This window comes from Phoxinus phoxinus (genome assembly GCF_949152265.1).
Source record: "Phoxinus phoxinus genome assembly, chromosome: 21".
Lineage (NCBI taxonomy): Eukaryota > Metazoa > Chordata > Actinopteri > Cypriniformes > Leuciscidae > Phoxinus > Phoxinus phoxinus.
In genome coordinates, this window is record NC_136896.1 from 3,240,893 (window position 1) to 3,262,864 (window position 21,972).

The 21,972-nt window shown below is 37.9% G+C and overlaps 1 protein-coding gene across 2 annotated transcripts in view; it reads right to left on the bottom strand.

Annotated features, from left to right (window-relative positions):
- Window positions 1–21,972, bottom strand: part of dhx32a (DEAH (Asp-Glu-Ala-His) box polypeptide 32a) — a 34,203-nt gene that overhangs the window by 6,896 nt on the left and 5,335 nt on the right. For both annotated transcript variants that reach the window (XM_079595403.1, XM_079595402.1), the window contains exons 5-11: window positions 19,479–19,712; window positions 19,291–19,384; window positions 17,575–17,724; window positions 13,126–13,317; window positions 11,275–11,415; window positions 11,011–11,201; window positions 9,348–9,538 (exon numbers count right to left, since the gene is read on the bottom strand). In XM_079595403.1, the coding sequence (XP_079451529.1) occupies window positions 9,348–9,538; window positions 11,011–11,201; window positions 11,275–11,415; window positions 13,126–13,317; window positions 17,575–17,724; window positions 19,291–19,384; window positions 19,479–19,712 (1,193 nt within the window). The remainder of the gene's footprint in view (window positions 1–9,347; window positions 9,539–11,010; window positions 11,202–11,274; window positions 11,416–13,125; window positions 13,318–17,574; window positions 17,725–19,290; window positions 19,385–19,478; window positions 19,713–21,972) is intronic.

The following is a 21,972-nucleotide window of genomic DNA, read 5'->3' on the forward strand; positions in this document are numbered from 1 at the left end:
TGTTCGCTGTAAGAGGCCGATCACATGGATGTGACTATTGTGAGTCAAAGTTATAGCGCCACCAACTGGCAGCAGGAAGTGTGTCACTTTCGAAATGCTTTGAAATCACCCTCTTATTTTTACCCGATTTGCTTCAAACTTCATCTGTATAATGTAAACACACGACAGATGTAGACCTGTGAAAGGATTATTGATATCTTTAATACTGTCGCCATGGCAACGCTTTAAACTTTTATATTCTTTTTGGATGCATTTGAGGCTCTTAACATGCTTCAAATTGCATGAAACTCAACATGCATTTGACATTTATTGTGTAATAGACATGTGCGAAGTTTCAGAAACGGGCGTGGTAAGGGGCTCAGTAGCGCCACCTTTAGTCAAAAATGGGGTATTAGTTTTACCTACAGTAACCAAACTCGGTACGTATATTCTTCTCTTCGATCCGGACAACTTTCTAATTTACAGTCATTAGCTCCGACCAACAGGAAGTCAGATATTGTGGTTTGAATGTGTATTTTCTCTCTCTCTGTCTCTCTGCCATTCTCTCTGTGTGTGTGTCTGTCTGTGTGGGGAGGGGAGGGGAGGGGGGGTGTGTGTGTGTGTGATTTTGGTTGGGTGACAGTTGTAGGTTACAGTTTGACAAGAGTTTATAGTTTAACAAAAGCACAATGTTGTGTTCTGTATGAACAAAATGACGGAGTATGTTTTTATGTCTCCATTGTTCGATCGAGCCTCACACACACACACACACACACACACACACACACACACACACACACACACACACACACACACACACACACACACACACACACACACACACACACACACAGCATTCCAGCATTGCAATCTTGACATCGCAGAATGTTCATTATAGCCTTAATAAAATATAATAATAAAATAGTCAACCTTACATATAAAAATTACACTGCTCTGTTTAAATAGTCAGTTGTACAGTTTGTGCCGTTCATAGTAAGCACCGCTCCACTGTGATGTTTCCAAGCACATTTTTGCGCATTTGAAGAGGATCATTTTTCTATATTGGAACGTGAGTGTACAAAGTGTACAAAGTACAAAGCCTATAAAAAGAATAGTTTAGCATCCAAAAATGTTAATAATATATATTATTATTATTATATATATAATAATATATATGTTAAAAATACGGGGAAAAAAGAATTTACATAATATATATATATATATATATTTTTTTTATATATATATATATATATATAATTAAAGCTGCAAGCAGCGATGGAGGGCCCAAGCCGGTGGCACCGCCACCCGGTGCCTTTAGTGGAACTAAAGGCACCAGGGTGGCGGTGCCACCGGCTTGGGCCCGCAATCGCTGCTTGCAGCTTTAATTATTCTTCTTCTTCTTCTTTATTAGGGCCCAAGCCTTGAAAAGGCGAAGGCCCTATTGTTTTTCTTGGGATTATTATTTATTCTTCTTCTTCTTCTTTATTATTATTATATTACTACCTTTTGGTCACTTTTGGGGGCCTTAACGTGCTCAAAAACTCTTGAAACTTTGCACAAATGTCAGAACCTGCGGCCATCAGGGCCCGACTGAAGCTGGGACCCGGGCGTGGCAGGGGGGCTCGCCAGCGCCCCCTGGAATGGGATTCAAAAACATGTCCATATATCAAACACGCTTGCATGAAATAATATGAAACTCGGTACACATATAGATCTCATCGGGCCGAACAACTTTCGTGCTCTAAGTTTTACGCCAGTCCAACAGGAAGTCGGCTATTATGGGTTGTATGGAAACGCATGTTCTGGCATTTGAAACACTTCTCCTAGAGAATTCATCGGATGACCACGAAACTCGGTGTGCATGAAGCCAAGACATGGAGGATGATAAATTGCGAGGGGATTTTTGATATCTCGAACGGTTTGGCCGTGGCGAGGAAACAAATTTATGGCGAATATTGGAAACAGGAAGTGTGTTATAACATCCTCATACATTAACTGATCTGGATGAAACTTCAGCAGTGTGTTCGCTGTAAGAGGCCGATCACATGGATGTGACTATTGTGAGTCAAAGTTATAGCGCCACCAACTGGCAGCAGGAAGTGTGTCACTTTCAAGATACTTTTGACCCAAGAGGGGGGGTTAGTTTTACCTACAGTCATAAAAATCTATATATGTATTCTTCTCCTTGAGCCGGACAACTTTCTAATTTACAGTCATTAGCTCAGACCAACAGAATAGGGCTATTTAATAAAAATCAAGTCATACATAGGGCTATACTGCCCTCTAGTGATGTATGACAGTCAATGCCAGCATGTAAGGTCTAAATGAGATCAAAATAGTTCAGACATAAATATATATTTATTAGGGTGACTGTGTGAGGATATTTTCCCACCGGTTAATCGACGTGTGACACCGGCGGGAGCTTTTAAATCGCTAACTTAAAAGCGAAAGTAAGTAGCCTACTGGACGTCCAGTAGGAATGAACTAAAACACATTCACTCTGTTCTGCTCGTTCCTCGCCGTGAACGCGTTATTGCTTGAATTGCGAGTTCAATAGCCTATTATTCTTAATGGAAAACAATAAAACAGTACAATGACAGATTCGCTTAAATAGTCGTTTTTACACAAAATATTCCGTCATCATCTTTTCAGTCAGCTCTTCACCCATGATGATTAATGAAATTGGACTGATCTTTGCTGCGACTCTCGTTCAACTCACGATTTATTAAGCGGACACGTTCAGGTTTTAATAGGTTAGTGCCCGTTCTCTAACTAAACTAAATTATTTTAACACACACACACACACACACACACATACACACACACACGTGCATTGCAATCTCAAATCGACGGTGGAGCGCAATGATATATTTAAATCTGTATATTGTAGCCTAATATCTGTACCTAGTCACACCCCTACTCGTATTAAATGTATGCTTCATATTTCATTTTTAATTTCTAAATTTGATCAATAAATTAAATTATTTAGAATAATAAGACACTATAGGGACACCCTGTGGCTGATCAAATTAAATATTTTAAACTGAAAAATAACAATGCATTAAATAATGTTATGAGATTGTTTTAAATATAAGTTAATTAACGATCGTTGGAAAGAATGATAGGCTATACTTTTGAACATAACACTAAACCTCCTTTAAGTGTCGCAAGGCGACCGTCTTAATGAGCGAGTCATTGATTCATTCGTTCAAACGAGTCGTTTGAACGACTGAGTCATTAATGAATGAGACAGTTGTCTATTGATTGATAATTGAATCTTTGAGTCAAGCGATTCTTTCAAAAAGCGAAATCATTCACTAATGAAAAAACACTGTGAGATGCGCGATGGTTCTGCTGTGATCTTTGTTGAACTATTTTCGCTGCTGAAACAGAACAAAAACAGGAACATTGCATCTAAAGTGTAAGTGACTCATTTTATGCATTTATTGAACTGTTGTATGAAATCAATGTCAATTTTTCAATTGTGATGGTGGTATTCATGAAAAGAGGACTCGTCGTGTGAGGTTGCTTAACTGTATCATGTTAGAAAATATGAAAACGCCCCATTTTTTAATTGTTCACTGTGATTATTTTGTGAGTGCTTCGCAACATTGTTACCGTGACTAATGTATTTATAATGCACTATCGATAGCAGCTTACAATAAATGTTATAATCAGGATTTTGTTTCTTTTTTCCCCATGTTCTAATCAGGTTGGGCAAGTAAAATTATCTTTGTCTCAACCATGCGCTTTTTAGTTTCATGATTTGGCTCTATAGTTCGGGGTGGATTGCTTGAATTGTGAGTTCAATAGCCTATTGTTCTTACAGTAAATGAAATCGGACTCCTGCTGCTGATCTTTGCTGCTTAAAATAAACAGATTACTGCTCTGTTTGAGGACAAGAAATTAAAACCAATGCAATATGATGAATGTCCAAAAGATGGCACCGACAGACTGTTTTTAAATGAGGTTGGATACATTTTTTTTGCTTTTAAACTGTGTGTGTGTGTGTGTGTGTGTGTGTGTGTGTGTGTGTGTGTGTGTGTGTGTGTGTGTGTGTGTGTGTGTGTGTGTGTGTGTGTGTGTGTGTGTGTGTGTGTGAGTAGTGCTGGGTATCGATTCAAATTTCAAGAATCGATTCGTTTCCGATTCTCAAGATCTTGAATCGATTATCATTATTCGATTCGATCCGATCTGATCCGATCTTATATTTTTAAAATCAAAAGTTTTAACTGTTCATGAACAATCAAGTGTTTGTATTAAATAACATTCACAAACATACATTAATGTTGTAAAAATGTATTGTTCACTCAATGTATTGATGTTAGATAAGGCATAATGTTAATGAATGGTGTCTTAATGTAGTGTTACCAACTAAACAGGAGATAAAACGTGTTTTATTTGACTTGACTGTCCTTTTATTTAATCCAAAACTGCGTTCATATTTAAAAGGCCTTTTAAACTAGATACAACGAACCGCACACGATACCACTTTAGGGGCCGTTCACATATCGCGTTTTATGCGCGTGCAAATTCAGTGAGAAGCACTTCAATGCATCTCAACAGGTCATGTGACAAAAACAAGCCTGTTACGGCCTTTCCGTAACAACATGGAAAGCTCGGCCGAACAGCTGATCATAGCTGTACAGGGCGGCTTTTTATTTCTCATCTCAATGAATATATCTAGTAGTAAAGCTAATGCAAGGGCTAGAAATCAATTAATTATTTGATGATACTTCCTCGTCATCATGGAGAGCGCAGTTTGCACGAGTTTGCACCAGGTTTGCACCGCTTTCTCCTCTCAACAAGCGCGTGCTTTCCCTTTGCGTCTGCCGTTGCTATGCAACCATGAACAGAGGCGCGCCTGGAAAACGAATTTGCACGCACAAAAAACACGCTATGTGAACGATTCATTCCTCCTTTCTTGTCAACAAGTGGATTCAGAGAAACCGCATTAGCAGCGCCGCCGGTCGCCGTGTCTCAGTGTGTTTATGGGGAAAATGTAGGCCTGTTATTAAATCGATCCTCTGAGTTACGGATCGATCTTTAGAAATTAATATGAAAATCGATTTAGAATTGGTGAATCGATTTTTTCAACACAGCACTATGTGTGAGAGAGAGATTTTGGTTGGGTGACAGTTGTAGGTTACAGTTTGACAAGAGATTATAGTTTAACAAAAGCCCAATGTGTTTTATTGCGAGTGTACACAAATATAAGGAAACACTTGCAGTTTGAATGATGTCTTGTATGAACAAAACAACACACACACACACACACACACACACACACACAGCTTGATGCAAGCTCTAAAGCAGACTTCTTCTCGACAGTCAAAGCGGAGTTACGTTATTGCCCGTCGTGCACAGGAACCCGAAAGGCACCGGGGTGGCGTTTATATATATATATATATATATATATATATATATATATATATATATATATATATATATATATATATAAATAAATATAGCTGCAAGCAGCGATGGAGGGCCCAAGCCGGTGGCACCGCCACCTCGGTGCCTTTAGTGCAACTAAAGGCACCGGGGTGGTGGTGCCACCGGCTTGGGCCCGTAATCGCTGCTTGCAGCTATATTTATTTATATATATTTATTATTATTATTATTTTACTACCTTTTGGGCACTTTTGGGGGCCTTAACGTGCTCAAAAACTCTTGAAACTTTGCACAAATGTCAGAACCCGCGGCCATTAGGGCCGCGCTGAAGCTGGGACCCGGGCGTGGCAGGGGGGCTCGGCAGCGCCCCCTGGAATGGGATTCAAAAACATGTCCATATATCAAACACGCTTGCATGTAATAATATGAAACTCGGTACAAATATAGATCTCATCGGGCCGAACAACTTTCGTGCTCTAAGTTTTACGCCAGTCCAACAGGAAGTCGGCTATTATGGGCTGTATGGAAACGCATGTTCTGGCATTTGAAACACTTCTCCCAGAGAATTCATCCGATGACCACGAAACTCGGTGTGCATGAAGTCAAGACATGGAGGATGCTAAATTGCGAGGGGATTTTTGATATCTCGAACGGTTTGGCCGTGGCGAGGAAACAAATTTATGGCGAATATTGGAAACAGGAAGTGTGTTATAACATCCTCATACATTAATTGATCTTGATGAAACTTCAGCAGTGTGTTCGCTGTAAGAGGCCGATCACATGGATGTGACTATTGTGAGTCAAAGTTATAGCGCCACCAACTGGCAGCAGGAAGTGTGTCACTTTCAAAATGCTTTGAAATCACCCTCTTATTTTTACCGATTTGCTTCAAACTTCATCTGTATAATGTAAACACACGGCAGATGTAGACCTGTGAAAGGATTATTGATATCTTTAATACTGTCGCCATGGCAACGCATCAAACTTTAATATTCTTTTTTAAAGTTTTTGAGACTCTTAGCATACTTCAAATTGCATGAAACTCGACAGACACTTTACATTTATTGCCTAGTACACTTGTGCACAGTTTCAGAAACGGGCGTGGTAAGGGGCTCAGTAGCGCCACCTTTAGTCAAAAATGGGGTATTAGTTTTACCTACAGTAACAAAAATCGGTATCTATATTTATCTCCCCGATCCGGACAACTTTCTAATTGACAGTCATTAGCTCCGACCAACAGGAAGTCAGATATTTTGGTTTGAATGTGATTTAATGGGAATTTTGCCAGTCTCTCTCAGTGTCTGTGTGTGTGAGAGAGGAGGGGGGCTTTATTTTAACCCTTTCTCTGCTGTGTGGGACTTCTCGGGCACTTTTGGGGCCCTTAACGTGCTCAAAAACTCTTGAAACTTTGCACAAATGTCAGAACCCGCGGCCATCAGGGCCCGACTGAAGCTGGTACCCGGGCGTGGCAGGGGGGCTCGGCAGCGCCCCCTGGAATGGGATTCAAAAACATGTCCATATATCAAACACGCTTGCATGTAATAATATGAAACTCGGTACACATATAGATCTCATCGGGCCGAACAACTTTCGTGCTCTAAGTTTTACGCCAGTCCAACAGGAAGTCGGCTATTATGGGCTGTATGGAAACGCATGTTCTGGCATTTGAAACACTTCTCCCAGAGAATTCATCCGATGACCACGAAACTCGGTGTGCATGAAGTCAAGACATGGAGGATGCTAAATTGCGGACGGATTTTTGATATCTCGAACGGTTTGGCCGTGGCGAGGAAACGAATTTATGATTAAAAAAGGATGCATAAAGTGTGTTATAACTTAGTTATAGTTTTACCTACAGTTACAAAACTCAGCGTGTATATTGATCTTATCAAGCCGAACAACTTTCTAATTTACAGTCATTAGCTCCGACCAACAGAAAGTCAGATATTGTGGTTTGAATGTGAATTCTGTCTCTCTCTGTCTCTCTGCCATTCTGTGTGTGTGTGTCTGTCTGTGTGGGGTGGGGAGGGGAGGGGGGATCTGTGTATGTGTGTGTGTGTGTGTGTGTGAGGAGGGGGGCTAGTTTAGTTTAACCCTTTCTCTGCTGTGTGCAAAATCTCGGGCACTTTTGGGGCCCTTAACGTGCTCGAAAACTCTTGAAATTTTGCACACAGGTCAGAACCCGCGGCCATCAGGGCCGGGCTGAAGCTGGTAACCGGGCGTGGCAGGGGGGCTCGACAGCGCCCCCTGGAATGGGATTCAAACACTTGTCCGTATATCAAACACGCTTGCATGTAATAATATGAAACTCGGTACACATTTAGATCTCATCGGGCCGAACAACTTTCGTGCTCTAAGTTTTACGCCAGCCCAACAGGAAGTCGGCTATTGTGGGTGGTATGAAAACGCATGCCCCTGGAATTTGAAACACTCTTTCTAGAAAATTCATCCAATCGCAACCAAACTCGGTCAGCCTGACGACAAGACATTGAGGATACTAAATTGCTGACGGATTTTTGATATCTCGAACAGTTTGGCCGTGGCGAGGAAACGAAATTATGGCGAGAAAAGAGAAACACGATCTGTTATAACGTCTTCATACATTTATTGATCTTGATGAAACTTCAGTAGCGTGTTTGTTGTAAGAGAGCGATCACATGGATGTAACTAATGTGAGTCCCCCCCCCCCCTTTTCTGTGTGTGTTTGGAGGGGAGCAGAAAGACTCACACTGATACAAGCTCTAAAGCAGACTTCTTCTCGACAGTCAAAGCGGGGTTACGTTATTGCCCGTCGTGCACAGGAACCCGAAAGGCAACGGGGGTGGCGGCTTTTTATATATATATATATATATATATATATATATATATATATATAAATAAATATAGCTGCAAGCAGCGATGGAGGGCCCAAGCCGGTGGCAGCGCCAGCCCGGTGCCTTTAGTGTAACTAAAGGCACCAGGGTGGCGGTGCCACCGGCTTGGGCCCGTAATCGCTGCTTGCAGCTATATTTAATACTGTCTTTTGAACTTTAGATTCAAAGAACCCTGAAAAAATAAATCAAATTTTCCAACCAAATATGAAGCAGAATTGTTTTAAACTGATTATAATCATAAATGTTTCGTGAGCAGCAGATCATCATATTATAGTGATTTCTGAAGGATCATGTGACACTGAAGACTGGAGTAATGATGCTGAAAATTCAGCTTTGATCACAGGAATAAATTACACTACTATATATTCGCATTGAAAACAGCTATTTTAAATTATAATAATAATTCACAATATTACTACCGGTAGTTTTACAGTATTTTTGGTCGAGGGAACGGAAAAATATTTTTGGTCAAATAAACGCAGCCTTGATGAGCAGATGAGACGTCTTTCAAAAACATTAAAAAAAAAATCTTACAGACCAAACTTTTGAACAATATCATAGCAATATTCATAAAAAACTTTTTGATTTAACAGCCAAGAGTTAAAGACATTATCACAGCAAACTGATTTTATTAGAGGTACACAACAATAATTAGTTTTTATTTCCAAAGATAATAACTAGACACCTTGGCTGAAACTTGAGATCATCCATACTACAGATTAAAATGTTTATTGTTGCATTAAGTTTACTGTTTTTATGTCAGTGTTCATTGTGCTGAATTAATTCATTAAAAAGCTAGTATTGCATTCTGGACACCAGAATTGTAACAATATCCCAAACGTTCACAATGGTTGTGTTAACATCTGCTAAATGAATAAATGTACAAGAATAGCAAAGCTGATCTGGTTTAATCCTCATGCTTATCATGGGATGTGTAATCTGAAAAGCTCTCCATTGTAAAGCCAGATTACTAATGATGACACATCAAAAAACATGATTACTCTGGATGGCGTGGCATAATAATGTTTGTAGCTGTAGGCAAGCTTGAGTCGGAGGAAAGCACTACAGAAAGAGCTGTACACTGAGAGGAGGAAGACTTACGCCTGCGGGGAGATCTGTGTGACGGTCCGAATGCAGTTGTTGTCGGAGAGGTTGTACTCGTGGAACAGAACCCACTCCGGCAAACCCAGTTTATGAGCTTTTGCTCCGTAACCAGACAGACGGTGAACCTGAGCCACGTGTTTATTCAGCAGCATGAAGTAATTCCCCGAGCCGTCCACATCTCTGGCGATCTGAAGAACACGGGAGACAGATGAGAGAGACAGCAATGACGGACACTTCAAACTCAAGCACAAAACTTACTTAAATTAGTCCTGAGACAAAGATATATTCTGATTAAAAATGGGCTATAATTGTTTGATCTAATTCTAATCTCATAATTGGAAAATGATTCCCATGAAATGCCACAACAAGCAGCATTTAAACTTTAAGGGCTCTGGAATTATAATGTGAAAAGGGCTATGAAATTAGTGTAAAAACAAATTTGGTACATATATTTTATATATATATATATATATAATGAAAATTTGATGTTATTATGAAATTTTACTAACATTGTAAATGGACAGTTCATAGTGGACAGTGAATAAATTAACACTTTTTTTACTTAAATATGTACATATCAAATAAATAAAGAATAAAACTTATGGAAAATGGTAATAAAAATTCACTAAAAGTATAAGTGGACATCAGGGAAATTATTGAATGAATGAATTAAATTAAATAAATACTTTTTAAAGCAACTGTATAAATATAGATATAGCTCAAAAACATATGAACAAATGGTTGGGAAACTTTACTAACATGAGTGGACCTTTAGAAAACCAATTATAAAAAAAACAAAAAAAACAAAAACTGGAAATGAATAAATAAAATATATATTATGTATTAAAAAAATAATAATAATAATAATTTCTCTCTATTTACTTAGAGAACACGTGGTTATGAAACTTGACTAACATAAGTGGAATTCAGGGAAATTAATAAAATATATATATATATATATATATTTAAAAAAATTGTATTTTTTAATAATATATAGCTCAACTTTTGATTTTTAAAATGGAAATTAATGAATTAATTAATAATTAAAATATATAATATCAATGAAAATAATTGTAAAAATTTACATTTTGAGCTCTATGTATTCATTTATGGGAAAAGGGTTATACAACTAAAATAAAAACAGTTAAAATTTAAAATATAATAAACATTTTGCTCAAAACTAATTGGAAAATAATGTAAAAAAATTTACTTCAGATAAATAAACACAAGGTATAATACACATATTAAAACAATAAACAGTACAAATGTATTTTTATTAATATTTATTCCATGGTCTGGGTGAATACTTGATTCTGATTGGCTGCAGGGTGTCCGTTAAAAAGTGATAGAGGACACCTAAATAAACTGTCAGGCGTAACCAAGGAAACCAAGTTATTGTTTGTAACTTGTAACTTTAGATTTCGATTGTAAAACTAATTAAAATATAAACTAATGTTTTAAAAATGTGTTATTTGGCAAGTGACCATGGTATAAGCGGGTTAATGCCCTTTGAGGTGTCCATTGTCATGTTTTAATGGACGACGGCGAGATGTGAACCGGCCGACGCGCAGCGGAGTCCATTAAAGTCCATTAAAACCTGACAATGGACACCTCAAAGGGCATTAACCCTTACACAAACATACACAAGACTAATTCAGACCTGCATGAAGTAGCCGGCGAGCAGCGCCCTCTTGATATTGAGCGCGTTGGTCTTGGTGCCGAAGGCCGCTTCTGAGATGGGAAGCTCGATCCTCTTCAGGATGTCAGTGAGTTGGGCTCTGATGGCGTCTGCCGTCTGCAGCGAGGCACAGCTCAGGAAATATTCCTCACACCACTGCTCCTGGCTGAAATCTGTCACACACAAATCCGTCACAAGAGCTCGCTCGTCCACCTGAGCATTCGTGAGTCAAAGCGTGTCGCTCACATGGTTCCTTCTGGCTGCGTTTGAAGGTGTTGTAAATGTTGATCAGGGTGAAGTGGTCGCCCTCGGGATGCTGGAACTTCATATGACACCGCATGACTTCTGTTACCATGCCAACAGGAGGCTCAATGAAGCAGCTCGGTGCTGATGGAAACAGATGTACATTATTACAGAAGTAATGCATCAGTCTTGCATTAGCCTGAAGGGGTTTATTCTGAGATAACAACTGGCTGGATATACATTATCCCGCTTATTACACGGCTACTTGCCACATAAGTAAATAATTAGACACGAAATATTGATATGAGGTGAAGTATTTATTTAGGTCTTTATATATTCACCACTTATTACACAGCATTTGACCACATTAATAATTATGGAGATAAGATATATTGATTTCGGTTTTAAAATAATTGTACCTGTTTGTATCTTATAATCCAATAGTGTACAAAACAATAGTCACAAAATGGCAGCAGCTGCGATTGTATGAAACAAGAGAGCGAGTCCATGATACTTTTTTTTCCAAAATGTTAAAGGTCTCACCCCCTAATTCTGTTCCTTTTATGATGCATAGTAGCAGTGCCAAGATTCATTCAAATATATTATTATTTACTGGTAGCTCAATGAGCTCAAATGTTGTATTTATCGCAAAAAATGCCATTTTATTTCAATTTTGAAGAAATCTTTTCCAAATCCTAACACGTCCACCTTTCCAGCAGTTAGGGAAGCGGTTGCTGCCGCAACATCCACATCTGCAGACATTAATTGCTGACATTTTGATATATATGACTACCGTATTTTCCGGACTATAAGTCGCACTTTTTTCTCATAGTTTGGCTGGTCCTGCGACTTATAGTCAGGTGCCACTTATACATCAAAATTAATTCATACTGACTGAGATAAACCAAGAGAAAACATTACCGTCTACAGCCGCGAGAGGGCGCTCTAGTTAGCGGAGTTGTTCAGAAGCGACACCGAGGAAGAATTCAATGGATTCAATGTTCAATGTTGTGGAATGAATTAACTTGCTTACCGGTAACTTGTTGGACTCGCTGGCTAATGTAGTTTAGCCTATTTAGCCTCAGGTAAATGTTCTTTATGCTATTGTGCAGCTGAATAACTGTTAATGTGTTGTGTTAACAAACCTATTCAGCTGTTGTTCTGTGTGCTGTTGTGTCGCTGAATAACTTGCCTTTCCAGATTAAATGTCTGTTCTTGGTCTTGGATTTTGTGAAATCAATTTCTAAATAAATGCGACTTATAGTCCAGTGCGACTTATATATGTTTTTTTCCTCTTCGTGACGCATTTTTTGACTGATGCGACTTATAGACCGGAAAATACGGTATACACATCGTTTGTGTTCAGCTGATTGTGCTAAACTGTTGATTATTAACTGCTGAAGTAACGGTTTAGTCTACTTTTTGAGGATTTTTGCAATATTCTGATTTGTGATGTCAAAGTTAATATTACATGATAGTATCGGAAAATTTAGCATATTGTAAAAATTTGTCTGCGTTGAGCTACCAGTGATAATCATTAGAATACATCCAAATTTTGTCAGCTTTTTTCTTTTCACATTACTAACACATTTGGGGGTGAGAGGATGAAAAATAGTCTAATCAATATTTTGTGTACAGTATGGAGCCACGCAATTTTTTTTCTGAGTTTTAATATTTTAATAGCTCACCAAATGCAAAACTTAAAAAATAAAAATAAAATAAAAAAGTTCCTAGCAAGCGACTTCAGTAACCCCTAAGCGATTGACCAATCAGAATCAAGTATTCACAGAGCCATGTAATAATAATAATATATGTTAAAACAATTTTTTTCCCCAGTAGGAGTTAAAACATTACCTGTGAGCATTGCAGCGATGGTTAGCATCTCACTGGCGCAGTCAAACTCACAGGACGCCAGCAAAGCTTTGGCCATCTGTGGATCCAGAGGAAGCTCGGACATGATGATGCCCATCTCAGACAGGTTTCCATCATTGTCCAGAGCAGCAAGATAATCGAGCTCCTCCAGCGCCTGCATGAGCCCCTCCGGATCTGGAAGAGGAAAGTGTAAAGCAACGAACATCATGCTGAAGCTGCAACTGAAATCGGTCACTCGTTCACACATTTACTATTTTCTACGTGGTGAATGGCACATAGCGCACTATATAGGGAACAATTCAGAAGGTGTACATATGCTTTCCATCGGGGAGAATAAAGTATGGTTTCACTATTCACTATTAGAGACACTAATTGACTATACTAAACACTATTAGAGACACTAATTGACTATACTAAACACTATTAGAGACACTAATTGACTATACTAAACACTATTAGAGACACTAATAGACTATACTAAACAAACACTATTAGAGACACTTATTGACTATACTAAACACTATTAGAGACACTAATTGACTATACTAAACACTATTAGAGACACTAATTGACTATACTAAACACTATTAGAGACACTAATTGACTATACTAAACACTATTAGAGACACTAATTGACTATACTAAACACTATTAGAGACACTAATTGACTATACTAAACACTATTAGAGACACTAATTGACTATACTAAACACTATTAGAGACACTAATTGACTATACTAAACACTATTAGAGACACTAATTGACTATACTAAACACTATTAGAGACACTAATTGACTATACTAAACACTATTAGAGACACTAATTGACTATACTAAACACTATTAGAGACACTAATTGACTATACTAAACACTATTAGAGACACTAATTGACTATACTAAACACTATTAGAGACACTAATTCACTATACTAAACACTATTAGAGACACTAATTGACTATACTAAACACTATTAGAGACACTAATTGACTATACTAAACACTATTAGAGACACTAATTGACTATACTAAACACTATTAGAGACACTAATTGACTATACTAAACACTATTAGAGACACTAATTGACTATACTAAACACTATTAGAGACACTAATTCACTATACTAAACACTATTAGAGACACTAATTGACTATACTAAACACTATTAGAGACACTAATTGACTATACTAAACACTATTAGAGACACTAATTGACTATACTAAACACTATTAGAGACACTAATTCACTATACTAAACACTATTAGAGACACTAATTCACTATACTAAACACTATTAGAGACACTAATTGACTATACTAAACACTATTAGAGACACTAATTGACTATACTAAACACTATTAGAGACACTAATTGACTATACTAAACACTATTAGAGACACTAATTCACTATACTAAACACTATTAGAGACACTAATTCACTATACTAAACACTATTAGAGACACTAATTGACTATACTAAACACTATTAGAGACACTAATTGACTATACTAAACACTATTAGAGACACTAATTCACTATACTAAACACTATTAGAGACACTAATTCACTATACTAAACACTATTAGAGACACTAATTGACTATACTAAACACTATTAGAGACACTGATTCACTATACTAAACACTATTAGAGACACTAATTGACTATACTAAACACTATTAGAGACACTAATTGACTATACTAAACACTATTAGAGACACTAATTCACAATACTAAACACTATTAGAGACACTAATTCACTATACTAAACACTATTAGAGACACTAATTCACTATACTAAACACTATTAGAGACACTAATTCACTATACTAAACACTATTAGAGACACTAATTCACTATACTAAACACTATTAGAGACACTAATTGACTATACTAAACACTATTAGAGACACTAATTGACTATACTAAACACTATTAGAGACACTAATTCACAATACTAAACACTATTAGAGACACTAATTCACTATACTAAACACTATTAGAGACACTAATTGACTATACTAAACACTATTAGAGACACTAATTGACTATACTAAACACTATTAGAGACACTAATTGACTATACTAAACACTATTAGAGACACTAATTCACTATACTAAACACTATTAGAGACACTAATTCACAATACTAAACACTATTAGAGACACTAATTCACAATACTAAACACTATTAGAGACACTAATTGACTATACTAAACACTATTAGAGACACTAATTCACTATACTAAACACTATTAGAGACACTAATTGACTATACTAAACACTATTAGAGACACTAATTGACTATACTAAACACTATTAGAGACACTAATTCACTATACTAAACACTATTAGAGACACTAATTCACAATACTAAACACTATTAGAGACACTAATTCACAATACTAAACACTATTAGAGACACTAATTCACTATACTAAACACTATTAGAGACACTAATTCACTATACTAAACACTATTAGAGACACTAATTCACTATACTAAACACTATTAGAGACACTAATTGACTATACTAAACACTATTAGAGACACTAATTCACTATACTAAACACACAATAGCACAGAGAGGATCATATGATCGAGTCCAGAAAACGAGTCCAGCGATATGGAGGAGATTAGGAGGAGAAACAGTTCATGTTCAAGATTAGGAGGAAATTGCATGTAAACAAAACGCTATAGGCTATTTTAATAAAGGGGAGGAGCTTTTCGATGTCCCGCCCTGTCTTCCTGTTTCAATTGGAAATTACGCCGAAACATTAAATAACGCTGCACGTTTCAAGGTACTTCAGTGGGCAGTTCTCCACGTTTCCACATTCACGGAGCTTTTCTCTTCCGGTTTATTATGTCTGTTTGCTGTGCTTATGTCACTAATACTGAATATCTCTCTTTCTCCTCTGAGCTTCCCGCAGTCCAAACAGGGACCAGAAACAATGAGTCTAAACCCAGCAGACACAGAGTTGTCAGTTCAGCAAACGCACGCATGACTGAACACCAGCCAGCAAACCCGTCTGTGCACGAGTACACCTTCTCATATGAGGAACCGTTATAGATCACATTACAATAAAGGCCCGAGTGACATCGAAGAACGAACTGGTGTGACATTTCAAACAAAATCAGGCCAAAATAAATTTAGTTTTGTGTTTATTTCGGGTGTTCGAAACAGTGTTTCAAAACAAACTTTCTTGAAAAACAACTTTGAACCTATTGGTCCGTGGTGATGATGTAATAGGAGGGTGTGGCTCTGAGGCTCCGCCTTCTTCTCCAGTCCATTTCCACGAGTAAAAACATGAACACACTGGAGAGCTGCTTTATACTAGAAAATTAAGTTCTAATTGAAAGAGATGTTTAATACTGTAAAGCTGCTGCTTTTAAGCAATCTATTATATAAAGTGTCATATAAATACATGTGACGTGACTTCACTGGAGTGCCGAATTGATCCTTCGCAGGGAATTTGATTGACAGGTGATCTGACCAATCATAATCCGCCGAATCTGCCATTTTTGTCCGACAGCAGTCAGGAGAGTTAGTAGATTAACATGGGAGGATTTGAACTTGAGAAGCGGAGTGTACTGACGCCTTTCCGCGGTTAAAACAACATTCCTTCTGATGTTCATTCATGTTTATTTGATGCTATAATTGAACTAGAAGGAAGAGATGATCGGTTCACGAGCAGCTTTAACTGAGTCTCTACAGCGATCTGACAGACACATTAAAGAGACACAAAACGGTATTTATCGTTTAAATTTAGTTTAAAAATGACCAAATTTGAAAGTTGAAACATTGTTTCATATTTAAAGTAACCTGGTCAGTCCTGTCAGCATGAACATGAACACACTGGAGAGCTGCTTTATACTAGATAATTAAGTTCTAATTGAAAGAGATGTTTAATACCGTAAAGCTGCTGCTTTTAAGCAATCTATTATATAAAGTGTCGTATAAATACACATCACATGACGTGACTTGACTGGAGTGCCGAATTGCAGAGCTGGTGCAAACATCCACATCACTATGATCAGATGCTTTCTTAACTGTTGTTTTCTCACCGTTGGCATTTTTGTTGTGCGTTTATTTTGTTGCCTGCAGAACATATTTACATATTCATCTTAACATGCGGCGTCCGGATGTTCGCTAACAGTTTATCGTTGCTCACATATGTGACCCTGGACTACAAAACCAGTCACACGGGTCAATTTTTCGAAATTTAGATTTATACATCACCTGTAAGCTGAATAATTAATCTTCCCATTGATGTATGGTTTGTTAGGATAGGACAATATTTGGTCGAGATACAACTATTTGAAAATCTGGAATCTAAACATTGAGAAAATCTCCTTTAAAGTTGTGCATTTATGTTCACGATTGTGCTGCATTCACTCACAAAAATACATATTTACGGTAGGAAATCTCACCCACCAGGTCTGCTAATGAAGTCACAGTGTCCGATGCCGGCCACCTCCATCCTCTTCAGAAAGAGCGCTGTGGACGTGATGTTTGAATCCAGGATCCGAGGACGGATCTCAGCGGGAAGCTGAAGGTCCTCAGGATACAAACAGAAGCACTTCCCTTCAAACCAACAGATTCAACATCGATTCACTACTCACAACATTTATGTTTTCATCTAAAAATCACAAATTTCACTTTAAATATTGCATAAAACATTTACGAATAAAGCACAGTTCCCATCTCATGAGTTCAAGAGAACAAAATCATAACTTCCTGGGAAATTGGTGCAAAACATCAGTAATAACATCAGAAGTTGCTGCAATCGTGAAAGAAACTGTGCCTTTTTTATATACATCATTAATGACTTCAGGCGAAACGCAATAAACGCTGTCATGTGATCTCGCGTTCGGATGCTGGTGTTTGGGAACACAATCGTGTGAGACGCTTCGGGTGGAAATTAAACCAAATTATTCTGATGCCAGACTTTGGCTCAGGCGTTTCCGAGCAACCAAATCAACATTTGAGACGCTGTGCGATGTGATTGGTCCACTGGTCAGTCCAGTTAACCAATCCCATCCTCTGTTGAGGCAAAGTCACATGATGTTTTTTGTTGCACATTGAGGGATTTATTCTGTAAATGCGTTTCCATTGAACTTTATATGCATGTCTTCTTATCGGATAAAGAAATTAAACGACTCAATTGAGCAAATAAGGTTTTTGTGCATTTTTTTTATTTATGCACATCTTGACATTTCTATCCAGCATTTTTTTTATGTGTGATATCCCAAAATTCGCATACAAATAGGCGGATGGAAACAAAGCTAATGACTCTACAGAATTGTTTGTAATGTAAAATGTAGTTGTACTAAGAATTATGACAATTCTGTTTAATTCTTCTTCACAATTCATTAAGTATGAAGCTCATAATGTCAAAAACTCAAACTTTTACAGATTTGTTGGTTTTTGAAAATCTCCTATTGACTTCAATTTAAACTTTGCCATTCAAGAAGTAACCGACGGTGATGACATTATATTATTTGCATAGTGAATTGCAACTGGCGCAACATATTTGAATACAGAATTGTGATTGGCACAATTCATGACAAAAGCAAATCTACTTTGATGCGGCTTTTAATAATAAGGCAAAAACCTGAGCCGAGTTTTAACACGTTTTCTTTTGTTGCTTTGCTTAAAGGTGCATTAAGCAACTTTTCATGTTAAAAATACCCGTTTTCTAACCCATACATGCTTAAACAATTGCCTGATGGGCTGAATGAGCCCTTCTCTGATCACTGAGATTGTCTCTATAATCCTGTAAAGTAAAATAAATAAGAGGGATTCGGGCCGGAATTTTAGACTGGGCGTGACGTCATGCGCGTTCACGGCGCGCTCACATAGCTATGTCTGGCAGGTTTGTGTATTCGCCGGCATTCTCCGTAGAAGATGGATTGTAAGAGACCTGCTTGTAGTTCATTTCAAACACCAACGCAAACTCCACGTAAGATAAAAAAAAGAAAACTTTTGTCTAGTGCGTGCACATCTCTGGCTGCAGTTTCGCTTGCCGCCAGAGATGGCATAGTTCTGCAAAAACTCAGAATCTTGCGCTATGCACCTTTAAGGAAACACAATTTTTAAGTCTTAAAGAAACCGCAGCTTGAGCACAGATTCTGCTGAAAGTTAACACACCTGTTGATCCAGTCAGTCGTTTGCGGATTTCGGCTTGACATCTACTGATGGGTCGGATGACCTCTGAACTGGCTCTCACTCGTGGGTTATATACCTACAAAAACAATGGCACACAGAAAATATGAATTTATTGTTCAAAGACTTTTCACTCATATTTTTGGTGCAAATATGATTTTCAGCACACTCACTAATCTCTTCTCTACTCCAGTATCAATGACGAAACTAATGGTGTCCACCGGCCAGAAGAGATCCTCTGATTGGCTACAGGAAATGAAGACCCGCCTACTTGTCTGTTGGCTTTCTGTGATTGGTGGACATATTCCGGTGTGTCCGGGGAACAGAGGAATTACTAACAGCTCTCCCAGAGATGCATTCATTCTGGACGCTTCTTTAGTGAGAATATTACAGGCACACACAACCTCCTGAAACACACACACACACACAAACAATCATCAACACCACAAAATGTGTCCAACAGGTTAGAAAAGTAACACCTTAACTCAATAAGACACATGATTCGAGGAAACATTCCTGTCCGTCTGCGAAACGTAAGCCAAAGTTTAATACTCAGGCTCGCCAGTTTGTTCAAGTCACAAACCCCAAATATGAGCAAACTCAGTTTAGATTTGTGAGAGGCATTAATGTGATTTTACAGAGCAGAGAGTCAGCAACGGGGGAAGAGCTGAGTGGACTCATTCATTCAGACGCTGCTGATTCGGCTGAACACAACAATGTCATTGACTTCATGCAGAACATTGTGTTAGTGCTGCATCACTGTTGCTACTGATAAAACTTATGATTCGGGATTTGAACAATCTCTAACCCATCTTCTGTGTGCCACTTGTGCCCTGGTTGGTGTGCTATTATTTTTCTAAGTGATCAGACTGAAAAATTAGATCAGACTTTTTCCACACGGCAGCCAATAAGAGTGAAACATAACATAACATAACATAACATAACATGAAGAAGGGACTCAAGCCAGATCTACAGACCAGAATATCAGAGAGACTTGAGCTTCAAACCTACACTTCTGTCATTTAAAGAAAGAAATTAATACTTTTATTCAACAATGCATTAAATTGATTAAAAAAAAGATAGTACCGGTAAATACATTTATATTGCAAGAAAAGATAGAGTTCAAATAAATGCTGTTCTTTTAAACTTTTTACTCAAAGCATTCGAAAAAAAATGTTTACACAAATTAATTTCACAGCACAACTGTTAATAATACAGTAAAAAAATAATCAGAAATGTTTCTTCAGCATCAAAATCATCATATTATACTGATTTCTGAAGGATCATGTGACACTGAGAACTGGAGTAATGATGCTGAAAAGTGAAAATGCAGCTTTGATCACAGGAATAAGTTACACTTTACTATATATTCACATAGAACATTTTTAAATTGTAATAATATTTCACAATGTTACTGTATTTTTGATCAAATAAATGCAGCAGGAGAGACTTCTTTCCAAAAACATTTAAAAAATCGTACTGACTCACACTTAAAAGGAAGTGTACTAGTCAGCACATAAATGCTCTCGTCTAATTGGTCAGTGAGAATATTTAGAAGACTAAACATTCACGCTTGGTGTGAACATGAGCTCTCCAGTTCCTGAATCATCCTAGCCTGGTCCTGCCAGACTCTCGTACATTTCATTTGTACAGAGAGTCTGGCCTCTCTCCATTGACAAGCGTTAACTTCCTTGTAGGCGGGTACTCTGTTGAAGTTTAAAACTATTGGATCTGCCCAAAGTCACTCTGGATCTGCCATAACCAATCGCTAACGTTTGGTCGACTCAAACTAGCGCACAACCTCAACGTCATCGTTCTCAGAAGGTGATTGGACCGGTAAAAAAAATTACCGGAAAAAACCCAAGAATACACCACAATCCCAGACCTAGTACTGAAGGAAAGTTAAAATTGGGCCGAGCCAGGCTAGAATCTGCTTAGGGTGGAATTTGCAACAACTGCCCAAATACTTAAAGGGGTGGTTGAGTATGATTTTACTTTTCTAACTTTAGTTAGTGTGTAATGTTGCTGTTTGATCATAAACAACATCTGCAAAGTTACAACGCTCACAGTTCAAAGCAAAGGAAGATATTTGCTTTTAAAGAAAAGGACTACAACAAACGGCTGGTAGAGACTACACGACATTCCTCACGGGTTAGTGACATCAGCAACCCTAAAATGTACATAAGCCCCGCCCCCTGAACACACAGTCCATGTTGTGAAGAGGAAGAGTTGTAGTCGTGCACATTTGTGAGTCAGCTCAAACTTTAGCATCCATCTTTTCACATGCAATAGAAAGTCACTCTGTGTGCGTCTCACAACAGTTCCTATACGAGCGGTTTATAGATTATCATGACAGAATATGCTAATTGAAGATAGTTAACTCCACATCAGCAACATAACTTCATCAACTAACCATTCAGAGACGTCCTGTTGCTTCTACATGTTGTCACTTCTTCTTGAGTCTCTCCATCTTTGTCTGACTCCGTTTTAACATTAAAGGCAGAACAGTTTCTGACATTTTAGTGTGTGTGTGTGTGTGTGTGTGAGGTAATCGCAGCTGCTAGCACACACCAGCTCTTGAAACCCCGCCCCCTACAGCAGCTCATTTGCATTTAAAGGGCCAGGCACAAAACGGTGTGTTTTTGCAAACCCTCAAAAAGTGAAAAC